Here is a 14,322-nt window from a genome sequence, read left to right on the forward strand (position 1 = left end):
TTCCCCATCTGGTTAAGGTCATGAAAATTTGCCTTGGATTTATATCTTCCTCATGCAGCTAATTGGAAAATAACCCAAGTAGCACTCTGAACAATGGCCAAAAGGAAAAAAAGTGTGTTGGAACCAGAGCAAAAATTGAAATTATTTACTTTAAATTATATTTAAATTGAATATAATTAATATTACTTCCCATAAGACTGGCAGGTTCCCCCTTCTATCATAATAAACCTTTTCAGAGACAACTTTTACAAGGGCTTTACAAAAGCTGCAGGATGCCTATTTATTTTAATAAAAGCTTCAAGGTTTTTTTTTAAGCTGAGGAGAGAAAATATATTAGCCCTCTAAGAGTAAGCTTGCTTTCTTTGATGCCTAAGTGTGAGAGGCTGGCCCAGGTTTAACTACAGTTAATAGAAAGAATGATGTAATTTTCAAAAATATGCTATAAGCATGGGTAACGTTTCTTTAGAGAAAGAATCACTTTGGCTGTGTGATTTCATTACAGTAGGCCAGCATCACAGCGGTGAGTAAGCTTGAACTCACCAAATCATGCTGAGTCATGCAAGATGAGAAAGGACTTATCAGTTGCCTTTTATGGAAAGGCTGATGTTACAGTTAGGAAAAAAGTAGTCCCAGCAATAGGTCCCATTGTTTTGGTAGAGCTTGACTGATCATCTCACACAAAGACAAAAACATAAGGGTCACGATGGAGCTAAAATTAAGCACTGCTGAATTAGCTTTTGTTCACCGAGAAGGGTGGGAAAACCAGTCACTCATTTCCCATTCTGACCCCACCATCCCTCCCCCCCCCCGCCCAAAAAAGAGAATGTGTCTTAATTTTCTGTCCTATAATGCCATTTCCTACTTACCTTTTTAAAAACAGCTGTTGTCACTGTATGGTTATGTTGATCATGCTCATAACTAAGGCAGGCCTTGTAGAATTATTGGTAGAGTTGTAAATATGTCAGTTTAAAGGCTCTCTTTGAGGAATCGAGGAGGATTCTGGCAGTGGGCAGTGTAAATTCTGGTAAACAGTCTTTTGCAGACCATAGTAATCACGCACACATTCTTGACTAAGGTATCTAGTAGCCAGCGTTTTATTTATTTAATTCACAATAGGAAATGTGATCCTGTTATAGCTTGTTGCGGGTTTTGTTAATTCCGTAAACTGCATGCAAATTTGTTCCTGTGATTGTCAAAGATTTGCATGCACAGTTAAAGAAGCATTCAAAACAAAGCTAAGCAGTGTGATAGCCTTCAGCTCCCATAATCCCTGACTGTGATCCATGCTGCCTGGAAGTTATGAAAACTTTACTCCAGTACATCTCAAACATATGCACTTTTAATACTTCCCTCCTTTCTGTGTTTTGTAGAGAATATCATATATTGTTCAATGATAAAACTATGCAAGACTGAGTGGCTCTGAGTGTTGGGGCCTTCTGGTGACAAAGTGCTTCCTGGATGGAATGTTCCTGTCCTAGACGGACGCGGTGCACAATCTGGGGGTTCTCTTGGACTCGATGACTCCTGCTGGAAGTGGCAGCCGTGGCTGCGAGGGCCTTTGCACACTTTTGGTTGTGCACCAGTTGCACACATTCCTGGACTAGAAAGCTCTGCTTATAATCCCTTCTGATCTTTCATTTGGATAACTGTAATGTGCTCTACTTGGGCTCCCCTTGAAAAACATTCAGAAGCTTCAACTGGTGCAAAATGTGGACGTTAAATGAAATAGCATGTGGCTGCATTGCTTAGTGACAGCAGTTCCAGTAGACCCGGTTTGTGTTTGTTAGGTCAGTGGTTCCCAATCCTGGCACCAGGAACCAGTTTTGTGGAAGACAATTCTTCCACAAACTGGGCAGGAGGTTTCATGCACAATTTAGATCCCGTGAAGCTTTACCCGCGAAGCCTTGCGCGGCCCGGTTCCTAATAGGCCACAAACCAGTAGTGGTCTGTGGCCTGGAAGTTGGAAATCCCTGAATTAGGTGAGGATCATCTCGTTGTTAGGCAAGGACCTTCTCTTGCCCTTTGTGAACTTCTGGTTCCATCCCATCACCTCCCTCCTGGCCAAGCCCAGCAAGCTCCCTTTGGCCAATAAGGATCTGCCTCCCTCCCACAAACAAGCCATTCAGTGATTCATCCATTTATTTATATTACAGATTTGCATTAATGCATCATATATCAGCCCATTTTGTGTCATTTGCTGTAGATTTTAAGCAACCTGGCAATTTTTACAAGAGTAATTGTGTTCGATTGGAGAAATTAGAGGTTTCGTTAATTATTCAACTTGAAGCTCCTTGAATGATTTTTAAGCAATTGCTGTTTCTCAATCTGACATAACTTTCAAGGTTACCAGGAGTATCAAAATGGAGAAGCAGTTATTTTGCATACTGCCTTTTGCTCCAGAAGACATTTACTACAAATGGAACAAATAAAACGTAAAGTTAGAGGTGATCATGTACTGGATCGTTTAATGACTTTCAAAGTTACAATGGCCTCGAAAAAAGTGCTTTATGGCCTCTATATACATTTCTGGTTGTCATAAAATACCGTGCTGTTCCCCCTACGGTCACGTGATTGTAATCCGGGTGCTTGGCAATCTGTTTTCACTTACGACTGATTACCGATTACCGCCCCACCATCATGTGATTGCTATTTGCTATCTTCTCTGCTACTTCCCCAGAAAGTCAATGGGGAGGCCATCAGGGAAGGTGGCAAGTACTGCCATCTGCTGAGAAGACTCCATCTCGTCTCTAGGGCCCGGCTAAAATAGCTGCTTATAAAGAGAAGCTAAACTCTGTTAGTGAGTTCAGGTCCTGATGATTTGAGCGCCATTCCTGCACCTTGCGGAAGGTGTTCCATTCATGCACGGAGGGGAACTGGCATCCTTTGGCAAGCAGCTCTTTCAGCCAGTCTTTAGAGATGAAAGGGACCTGAAATCTGAGCAGAAAGCGGAGAGGCAGCACGCTAAGGTAAGGAGCCCGGGATGCCTCAGGAGAGTGAGGAACACCTGACGCAGGCGTTTGGATTTCAGGAGGGAGGATTTTCAGCTCCTGAGTGGAATCTCCCATCCACTCATCCCTGAGGCATCCTGGGCTCCTTACCTTGGGACTCTATCTGCCTAACGACCTGCACAATAGCTTAATGATCACTTCCAGGAATGCCAGGTTTGTGATCATTGAGCAAAGCAGTCATGTGGCCAGTCTCCTCACGTTTCACTTAATGACCATTTTGCTCCATGACCAAGATTCCAGGCTTGATGGTAGTCAGTCGAGGATTACTTTTGTGTTTTTTAACTCACTAAATTGCTAGCAAATTACCCTTGGAAAAATGTTTCTCAAGCAAATTTTCTGCTAATTGTTAGCTACCCCAACTAGTGATTAGACAAAAGATTTATAACATCAAATTTATACATGAGTCTGATATCTTCACAAGTAATGTGTACAAGAATAAAAATTTGTGCCACTTCTGGCTAACCATCTCCACCCATGCATAAGCTGATATTATTTACCATAAGAATCGTAGCTTCACTGTTAACCAGTTTTTTGCATGTTTTTGTAAAAGGATATGAAACTTAGCCCGCTGAAAGTATATTTCAAGGCCAAGTAATTGCTTGTTATACCAGTATGATAAGCACCATCCTGATATGTGTCAGTCTATGACTAGCTTAATGCTCCTGCCTGCATTGTTGTTGCCCTGGCAGTTTTATTAAGATGTTTATTTCATCCTTTGAGGAAAGAAGTACTTTTATTGTTTCTCTAAAATAAGTATGTTAAGTGACTAAGATTTTATATTTTGCTCCCTAACCAACAAAAAAAGGATTTGAAAGTCGGTTTTGCCTTGGAAATAAATTCCTGTCATTTGCTGCTTTTCTTCTCGTATCATGTACCACCCAAGATTTATTTGCTAGACAAAGAACCAGAATGCCTGCCAGGATGCTTGACTGATGAAGTAATCTGCAATTGGCACAAACCTTTCCCTGGATCTGATTCACTGGATACATACCTACATTGCAGAAGGCTTTTTTCTGTTTTGTTTTGTTTTCCTCCAGGCTCAGGGCGACTTCCGACTAGATGCTTTCTTCTGATAAATTTCACTGGCAGTATATTTACCTGAAATATTTTTGTTTTTGCTTTTGTTCACAACTAAAACATACGTACTGTGCACATTTCTAGTGAATATTATGGATACCTGACTTTAATATTGTCAAGTCACTGATCAGAGATGTACAAATAGAAGCAATACATTAATAAATAAAGCTCTTTTAGAGCCAATGAGGAAGCCTGATGTTAATGTGGCTAATATTTATATTTCTAACCATCCGATAAAATCCATAGACTCAGGAATCATATGGCATTTAAAAATAAGATGTAAATTGGAACCCAAGCTGATTCAACTCATTGATTGAAAGTGGGAGTTTAACTTGTCTGGATTATTGTCTGTATAGGTTCTGAGCTGTGAGAACTGGAAAGTGTTAAAAAATTACTGTAAATGGGGGCCAGAACTCATAGACTCCCAGTTTCTACCCTGGTACCTTAGCCACTATATACCAGACTTGTTTCCCTAATATATTAATACATTGATTTGCAGGCACTGAATGGCTCAACAACTGTGATAGTACTGAAGCCCAAGACAGCAAATGACCTCTTCTATCAAGGGGGGAGAAGGCAGGAGCAATTATTTAACCCACTGGCTATTGAAGGTTGAGACCTTGGAATTAAATAGAGAAGCAATTGATTTTGGTTTGCTCACATCATGTTTGGAGAGATATTGTTATCAGCTGGCTTCTCTACTAATATTTAGCTTTGAGTTTGTTTTTCTTTTATTAAAAGCAATAATTTTCATAGAATGCAAATGGATTCCCATGAGTGAATCAATAATGCTTGTGTCAGTAATTTTACTGGGCTTTACTTGTCAGTTTATTAAACTCAGATCATTAATGGTAGTAAGTACTGTACCAGTTCTTCTGCAGATAGATGTAGCTTTGGAAGTCTCTCTCTCTGAAGACTGCTTTGTAATTTTTAATATACGTATGTCACAGGTTACACTATTTTAAATAGGGTATCAAGGACTTTTGGAAGCAGGCACTTTTGAAAGTCATTAAAATATCTAGTAGCTGGATCTGAAACTCAGACTAATAATTTAGTTGTTTTGCTTTATGTTTTAGCAGCATTGTCTACAGCAGTGTTTCCCAAACTTGACAATTTTAAGGCATGAGGACTTCAACTCCCAGAATTCCACAGCCAGCGTTGCTGGCTGTGGAATTCTGGGAGTTGAAGTCCTCATGCCTTAAAATTGTCAAGTTTGGGAAACACTGGTCTACAGAATTGTTATCGTACTGGTGTTTTCATGAGCAGAATCAGATTACATTACAGTTTCATTCTGTTTATCTGCTTATTTATACATAAAGCTCATAATTCCCTTTCACAGAATTTAGCTGCAGTAGAATGTCTGTTCTCAAAACTAGGAGCAAAGCATTCCAGTTTTGGCAGTATTCAGGCATAATCTTGAAAACGAGTCAGGAGTGGTATTTCAGTAATTCACGTGGCTTCCCAGAGGTTAAAAATCTTGTGCTACAGTGGTCATTCGTTGGCTGAACATGCTGATCAGAGTCTGCAGTTCATTGGAAGGGATCCAACAGTAGGATATTAAGGCCTGTGACTCAGCTCTGAACACTCAGTGCCAAGCATGATAAGCAATGTCATTTGGATCGGGCAAAGAAAGTGAATGTGATCTTCTTAAATATGCTTTGTGTTCCTTTGAGTGGGTAATTTGATTTAGTCAAGAAGCTGAGTTTGTAACCTTACATTATTTCAGATTTTTGGCAGTGCACATTTTTAGAAGAAATAAGATAATATTTTGAAAAGCAGTATTCTTATGCAGTTTGAATCACTCTGAAGAAACATCAGTGAAAAATTACTAACGCTAAAGTGCTGAAAGTTGAATACATTGAGGAAAATTTGGAAAAACAAAAGATCCAATAAGCCATCTTCATCCCAGACATGTGAGAAAGGAGAACAGTGGATAAATCTGCTAAATGTTTTAGCTCTAGATCAGTGGTTCTCAACCTGTGGGTTGGGACCCCATTTGGGGTCGAACGACCATTTCATGGGGGTCGCCAAACAGCGCAGTCTGCCATTTTTCCCCCTTTTCCTTAGCTGTGCTACTCCCTTTTATTCTATTGGCTTTTGAAAGCCAATAGAATAGACTCTCTCGAATAGAGTCTAATTCTATTGGCTTTCAAAAGCCAATAGGAATTGTCCAGGCTGTCTCTGCCCTGCTGAGCCCGCCAAAAGTCCCATTCTGCAAACGGTGCTGCACCAGTTGAGTAGTCCTCGACTTACGACAGGTTGAGTAGTCCTTGACTTACGACCAGTTGGGGATCGTGGCATTAAAAAGGTTGAGAACCACTGCTTTAGATTCTAGAGCATGGGTAGGCAACCTTGGCTCTTTTATGACTTGTGGACTTCAACTCCCAGAATTCCTGAGCCAGGTGTCCACGAGTCATAAAAGAGCCAAGGTTGCCTACCCCTGCTCTAGAGGATATATTTGGGAGTGCAGTTACTACGTCCATTGGCAGACAGAGTTGTTGATGAGCCACATGCTCTCACAGACCACTTTGCATTAAAAGCCTGTGATGATTTTGATCCTTGGTATGTGTATTTCCTGCCTTTCTTATTTTTATAAATAAGTCAGGATGGCAAACCTACCTAATATTCCTTCCTGCTCCTGTTTTCCTCATAACAATAAACCTGTGAGGTAGGTTGGGCTGAGAGAGTGTGACTGGCCCAAGTCATCCAGCTGGTTTTCATGTCTTAGGTGGGAGTAGAACTCACAGAATCCTGGTTTCTAGCCTGGTGCCTTAACTACTAGACCAAGGGTAGACAACCTTGGCTCTTTTATGACTTGTGGACTTCATCCTAGAATTCCTGAGCTAGCCATGCTGGCTCAGAAATTCTGGGGGTTGAAGTCCATGAGTCATAAAAGAGCCAAGATTGCCTACCCTTGTACTAGACCAAACTGGCTTGTGTGCCTTCTCATTCTCTCTCTTCGTGGGCATCTACCTATGGTATAATTAGCAGATGATCTAATGGACATAAACCTTGATTACTTGCCTGTACTTGCCTTAACCAGTAGACCAGGGGTCTTCAAACTTGGCCCTTTTATGACTTGTGGACTTCAACTCCCAGAATTCCTCAGCCAGGCACCCTGCCTGAGGAATTCTGAGAGTTGAAGTCCACGAGTCATAAAAGGGCCAAGTTTGAAGACCCCTGCATTAGACCAAATATATTTAGCAGGTGATCTAATTCTAAAGAGACCAACTGCAGAAGAATAGAAAAGTACTTTGAACATTAAAGGTGTATAACATTCGGTAAGAAGAATACATTTTCGTGTACCTTATTACTTTTTTGTGTGAATAAATACACTGCATGTCTTTTGAAAACAACAATTCTACTGCTTGTTTCCATTTATAAAATGTTTGAAAAAAAGATCATTCATGGTTATGAACTGGCACTCCTAGTGTGCTTAAAAATAAAAGTTTTCTACATTTATAAACTTATTGTTCCCAATATTTTATCAACTTTACTATTGCAAAGTTATTTTCTTCTTCTGCTGTGAAAGCTTAGTTACTATTACATTGGAAGACATAAAATATTCTGAACCTTTGTTCCGGTTGTTGATTAATTATGATTTTTAGCCAGCAAAGCAACCCATGGTCTTTTCTGTACAGGGCTTGGAAGAGTTAGCTGAGAATGTCTAGCAAAACGTCTGGCACAACAAACAACATAGCTCAAGCAAGAAGAACTGTCCAGCAGTTGAGAATAGAAGCATCTATAGAAAGGATAAAGGTTAAGTTAAATATATTTTCTTGTTACGAACTATGTGTTTATTATTTAAAGTGCATTCTCTGTCTCTCCTCTTCTGTTTTAAAATGCTTTTAAAAAAAATCAAATTATTGAAATTATTAGAATGTGGCTTTGTGGGTCTAATGTCTTTTGCTTAATGAAACTTCAGGGCCAATGATTAGATCCCTGTAAAAGAAACACATTTGGAGATTATGCTGGTTAGTCACATAAGTCATGATGTAATTTTGATCCTGTTCTGTTCAGTTTTCAAAGAGTTATCCTGCTGACTTCCAGAGAAACAGAATCCCAAGACTCTGACACAATTTTCCTCCAACTTTTTGTTGGATCGGGAAAAATAAAGATAAATACAAGAAATAATAAAGACAGTGAATTGGAGCAATAGAGCTAGCATCAAGAAAGTGAAAGGCTAGAATAAGAAATCAAAGCAAAGAATCCCAAGAAGAACAAAAAGGGCTATTAGGTATATTTGAAATAAAAAGAAAAATATTAGTATATACTCAGGTGTTAGCAGAAAGCTATGGAAAAAGTCACAGTTTCTCAAATTCTATTTTGATGCAGTCTTCTTGCTGTAAAGAGCAGAAGGAAGTGGCAGAAATGAACCTTGAGGTTGATAAAAAATATGATCAGAGAATTCATCTTTAATAAGTTTAAACCTCTAGTATCAGATTAATTGCAGGGTAGAGAGGAGCTAGCTGATGATCTAGTCACAATTCCCACACATTTTTGAAAATCAGAAAACACAGAAAGCAAAACATTTAGCAAATTACAGACCAATCAGTATGCCATCAATACCTGCAGAAATTCTAGAGCAAATCATAAGCAACTGTCAGCATCTTGAAGACAATGATAGCAAATCAGCATGGATTTGTCACGAATGAGTCTTTGCAGACAGATGATTATCTCTTTTTTTGATCAAGCAAATTCCATAATAGGTTGTGGGAATGCTGTAGGCTAAGGATGTGCATGAAATGAAAAACATAGATTGTTGTAAACCTGATATATGGAAGTTCTGCCAAACTGGTTCAGTGAGCCATTCTTTGGCAAAAACAAAATCCAGAATACTTTGGTAATTGGTTTTCAACCAAAATAAAAATGATTTTATAAGGCAAATTGGGAAAGGTTAATTCATTTAATCCCCTGTTTTCACTCCTCCTCTGCATGGTTTGTGTGCTGGCTTGTCTGCCTTTTATCTTTTGACACCCTTTTGATCTGCATATAAATCAAAATATCCAAAACATGCATGTTGGTTTGAGTTACAGACCATCGAAAGCCAGTTCTCCTCTGCATGGAATAATTCATGCATGGTTATTCTGCATATTCTTCCCGTAGACATACAGGTAATCCTCGGTTAATGGCCATTCATTTAGCAACCTTTTGAAGTTAGGACAGTGCTTGAATGAATGTTGGTGACGACCAGTCCTTGAAGTTCCAACTGTCCTCCCACTCCCCCATGTTTGCAATTGGATACTTGGCAACTGGCTTGTGCTTACGAGAGTTGCAGTGTTCCATGCTTACATTATCATAATTTGTGACCTTCCCTGGCAGCTTCCCACAAGCAAAGTCAATAGGGAAGCCAGCAATGAAGGTCACAAGTCTCTCTCTCCCACCCGCCTTTCCCAAACCTCACCTGATTGGTACCCCAATCACTCGCATACTCCCATGCAGTCAGCAGCAACTCCAAGCCCTGACATGCTTCCTCCACACCTCCCTGGCCACCCGTGCACCTCCTCAGTCCCTCTCACACCCAGCAGCAGCTATTTACCTGCCTCCCTGCCTGCTAGCAAGCCACCTAAGACTGGCAACTTCCTGCTGGCTTCCCCACTGACTTCGTTTGTTAGGAAATTGCAAAGAGGGCCTCACTTAATAACCCACAATTCTCCTTAGCAATGGCAGTTGGCATTGCCATTGCTGAACGATGCGACCATATGATTTTGCACTTTACGTCTGCATTGCTTAGTGATGGAAATTCTGGTCCAGATTATAATTATAACTGTAATATATTTTGACGTCATCAAAAGCATTTGACCTGCTGATTAGCAAGCTGGTTAAGTATGGGCTGGATGGCATGATAATTAAGTTGATACATAATTGGTTCAAAACTCAATTTGCAGGCATGTTTATCAATTGTTCTTGATCCAGTTAGAGGAAGGAATCAGTCCTGGATCTTGTATTCTTCAGTTTTTTTTCAATATTGACATAGGTGAAAAAGTAAAGGGAATACTTAACAAATCTGAAGATGACAAAAAATTGAGGGGACAATAATTTAGTAATCACATACCAATTGCATAAAGATAGGCTGTGGGGTACTTGGCTTAGTAAGAGTAAAAGTAGTCCTCAAATTATGAGCCATCGCTTAGCAGCCGTTCAAAATTCTGATAGATTCCCTCAAAGGTACTTATGATACAGTTCCAAAGTATCAATCACCACACACATACACACACACCCCAATGATCATGTCACCACATGTTGGGAATTCTCTAACTGGTCCACAAGTTCAGTCATTAGCAGTGAGCTACAGTCATATGACCATATTTTACTTCTGGTTTTCGACAAAAACAGCCCATAGCAAACAATGAGCTCACTTTATGACTGCAGTGTTTGCTTAACAACCACCACACATGATGACAAGCTTTACTACTTTCACGACTTACAACCATAACGGGCAAGGTCCATTATGGTCATAAGTCAAGGATTTACCTGTATATGTGAAGAAAATGGAATAGTAGTTGATTACAAATTAAATACAAGTCAGCAGGCTACTAAAACAGGTAAATGCAGTTAATAAAAGTATAATTTCCAAATTACAGAAAATAGTAATCATTGTTCTGTTTTGCTCAGACCCAGTTTCAAGTACTGTGCCATTTTCAGTCACCATATCTTACAGATCTGGGTTTAGAGAAGGACAACAAGAATGATTTCAAGGAACAAGAAACCAAATCTCAAGAAGAGAGAGAGAACAGGCTGGAGATGTTTAACCTTGAGAAACAATGCTTGAGAGGGCCTATTATAGCATTCTTCAAATTAAGGGATGTCACATAGAAGGCCAAGGCCTGTCCATTCCTATTCCAAAGTGCAGGCCGTGGAAGAATAGATTTAAATCCTAGAAAGATAGATTCTGATTGAATGTTAGTAATGATGTTCAAATCGCAAAAGAGGTTGACAGTGGAACCAGTTATTCAAAGAGGTGATAGGCTCCCCTGTTTTGAATGTTGAAGTAGAAGGAAAACTCTCTACCTAGGATGATTTGTGAATCCTGCATCGAGCAAGGGGTTGACCCGATGGCCTGAATAGACTCTTCCAATTCTTGTTCTGTGATTCGCTAGCCATTTGTAGAAAGCTGCCATCAAGATGTACTAGATTATGTCTCTCTTGTATCTTGATCAGCCTGGTCCCTTAGAGCAGTGGTTCTCAACCTGTGGGTCGGGACCCCATTTGGGGTCGAACGACCATTTCATGGGGGTCGCCAAACAAGGCTCTCCGCCATTTTTCCCCCCTTTTCTTTGGCCACGCCCCTGGCACCCGGTGATGTATAAGTGGTTGGGGGTCACCACAACATGGGGAACTGTATTATGGGGTCACGGCATTAGAAAGGTTGAGAACCACTGCCTTAGAGCATCAGGGCTGTGATTTCTTTGTGAAAAATAAGAATGCCATAGGCATTCCCAGACTTCTTAAGACGCATATGTGAAAAACAGAAAATGAAAAGTAATGCATACCTACTTTTAATCATATTTCTGCATAAATATGGCTTCTCATTTTGCAATTTGTTTATTTGCTACCAAAGTCTCATTCATAAACAAAAGCTAAAAGTCCACAGAGTATTTTGGAGGGGGGGGTACACAGGGGCATATTCAATGAATGTATATTCAAATTCACTTTATTAAGGGAAGCTTTTTGGGAAAATTTATAATTCTGCACCTTTTTTCCTCTGCAGGTGTCAAAGGCATCAGCAGATCTAATGTGCTACTGTGAGGAACATGCCAGGAAGGATCCTTTACTAATGGGCATACCTGCTTCAGAAAATCCCTTCAAGGATAAAAAAACCTGCATTATTCTATAGGCAAAGCAGCAAGATGCCTTCAAAACCTTCCCCTGCAAAACCAACCTAGCCAATTCTTAGAGAAGTAACCTGAAGGTCACCTGGTAGCCATTGCATAAAACAGCAACTTATTTCCACCTTGTGTATGAATGAACTTTTAAGTTTCCTTGAGTGTTTGTTTGTCCCATCCTAAATGCCAGGCATACAGTTCTAAAAGTTACTTCTTGCAAAATGGAAGGTTTCTACAAATGTTGTTAGACATGGATTCTGTTGGCTTTGTTGGGTTGAACCGGGCTGGGCTGGGCTGGGATAGGCTTGATTTTAAAATGCAGTGAGTGTTCACAGATCCAAGGATTGAACTATCAAGACCAAAGTTGCCTGAGCTTCATTTACAGAGTAGTGAGGTAGACAAGCCTAGAGTGCTAATCAAGCTTTCTTTTGCATTTGATTTTATACCAGTGTGTACCTTGTATATGTAAATGGAGTCTATATCTAGGTTGTGTGCATATGTTTGTTTAGATGTATAGACACATTCCAGAGTGCATTCTTTAAGGGCACTCTTCAGAGTTTATTGATGCATTTATTGGTAGGATTTCTGCAGTTCATGCTTTCACTATTTAGTATATCTTAAGCTCTCAAAAATGTCTTAAAAACCTACACATTTGTACATACCATAAATTCTGATTCTCAAAAGAGTTTTGAAAAGCGACATCTAGCTCCTTTAATCTATCTTTTATTTCCATTGAAATGTAGACTACACTAAATTCATATTGATTGTGATAATGGTGTCTAAAAATTTCTCCTCCTTTTCTTTTTGTCTTTTAAGAGGAATTCTGTCCTTTGCCTTTCCTACACAGTTTCTAATGAACTGATTTTTGGAAGCTTTCAGGCTTTTTTTTTCAGTTTGATCCCAAATGTACATTTCATAAATGTCAAAGAATCACTAAGTAGGAAGAGAGACTCCGAGTGAAATCTATGGTGCTACTGCTTCTGCACAAGGCCTATTAAAATCAGTGGTTGTGCTAAATAAATGCTTGAAGGGTTATAGCAGTTCTCAGCAGCAGCAACCAATCTTTTCTGTATGTTAACATTATTAATGAATTTGGGTACCGTTCATGTGGTAATGAGATGCTGAATAGAAAGAAGCAACACTGATACATTTTAAGCCAGGAGTATGCATCTCTATTCTGTTTGTTTGGCCTTTTAATTTTTATTGTAATATTATAATCTGCCATAGCTCTGTATTTTGAAGATGGATTAATTGTAGCTTTTTGTTGTTGTTCCTCAAGAAGGGAAAAGAATTGCCCCATATATAAAGGCCCTCAAACACACGGTTAGATTTCCTTCATAGAAACTTTAGCATGGAGTGCAAAGTCAACCAATAGTGCTCTCCCAGAAGCAATCATTTTCAACCAGCCAAGGGACACCCCCCCCCTTCAAAGATTTCTTCCTATTAGAAGACCTAGACTTCCATAGTGTTTGTATCTGCTTGGTGACAGCTAAACACATACTTGGTTTCACCGTAACTGTATTGAGAAGCTACCTGCAGAGCTGGTAAGCCAAAGTCCCTACCCAACTTACTGGTGCTCTTCACTGCATTAATCAAGCTGCTTGTGGAGAACTGTATTAATGCTGCATGCTGCTGTATTGATACTGTACTTCTTTTTGCCTTCATGTTCCCAAGATATAAATTTAACACATTTTAAAAACTAAAATAGCTTCCTAAAGATAGCATGGAACTGATAACAAAACCACACTTCTGCATTGATTTTCCTTATTTTACATCAGTCTGCTCATCACTTAATCAATATGCAATTAATTAATTGGATTAGCTGGAATTTGGTGCCATCTTAGTTGCTATCATAATTTAAAACAGTGTCTTTTCTGATACCAAATCTTAAGTTCTTATCCCCAAATCATGAGATGACCTATCTTTTGGTTTGTTTCAAGATATTGGACAGTGGTTGATTTGTCAGCTATATAAATCTGCTTTATAAAGAATGATCCTTGCAACTATTAGTCCATGGCAACAACAACATGGGTTAACTTGCATTTCTGTTAATTGTGTTGAACCAGATAGTAGTTAGCTTGTATTATGATCTTAACATAAGAAGTAAAATCCAGCAGAAAAGGTCAATCTATGTTTGACTTTGCTACATGGAAGTGGTTAATTCATACCAGTACATGGTCCTCTTGTGTAAAGATCATGTATCTAAGCTCATACATGATGGCCATAAAGTATTGAAGCTCTCTCAAGTGTCAGAGTTGATACTCATTGCAATAAGCCTATAATAAATGAGGATAGACTGCACTGGCAGGCCTATCAACTCTAAGAGAGTCGGTATAATTATTTGTAATGAATACATTGGTATTGCCATTAGTAAATGGACACCTGAACATTATATTACTTGTAAAAGCTGA

General features: G+C 39.3%; 1 protein-coding gene across 2 annotated transcripts in view; it reads left to right on the plus strand.

Moving 5' to 3' along the window:
* Positions 1–14,322, plus strand: part of GNG12 (G protein subunit gamma 12) — a 52,002-nt gene that overhangs the window by 37,392 nt on the left and 288 nt on the right. For both annotated transcript variants that reach the window (XM_039329066.1, XM_039329067.1), the window contains exons 3-4: positions 7,727–7,844; positions 11,797–14,322. The exon at positions 11,797–14,322 is cut by the window's right edge and continues 288 nt beyond it. In XM_039329066.1, coding sequence (XP_039185000.1) covers positions 7,749–7,844; positions 11,797–11,922 — 222 coding nt within the window. In that variant the 5' untranslated portion in view covers positions 7,727–7,748 and the 3' untranslated portion in view covers positions 11,923–14,322. The remainder of the gene's footprint in view (positions 1–7,726; positions 7,845–11,796) is intronic.

Source organism: Crotalus tigris, unplaced genomic scaffold (assembly GCF_016545835.1).
Source record: "Crotalus tigris isolate CLP2741 ecotype Arizona unplaced genomic scaffold, ASM1654583v1 scf7180000024387.2241675, whole genome shotgun sequence".
NCBI classification, from domain to species: domain Eukaryota; kingdom Metazoa; phylum Chordata; class Lepidosauria; order Squamata; family Viperidae; genus Crotalus; species Crotalus tigris.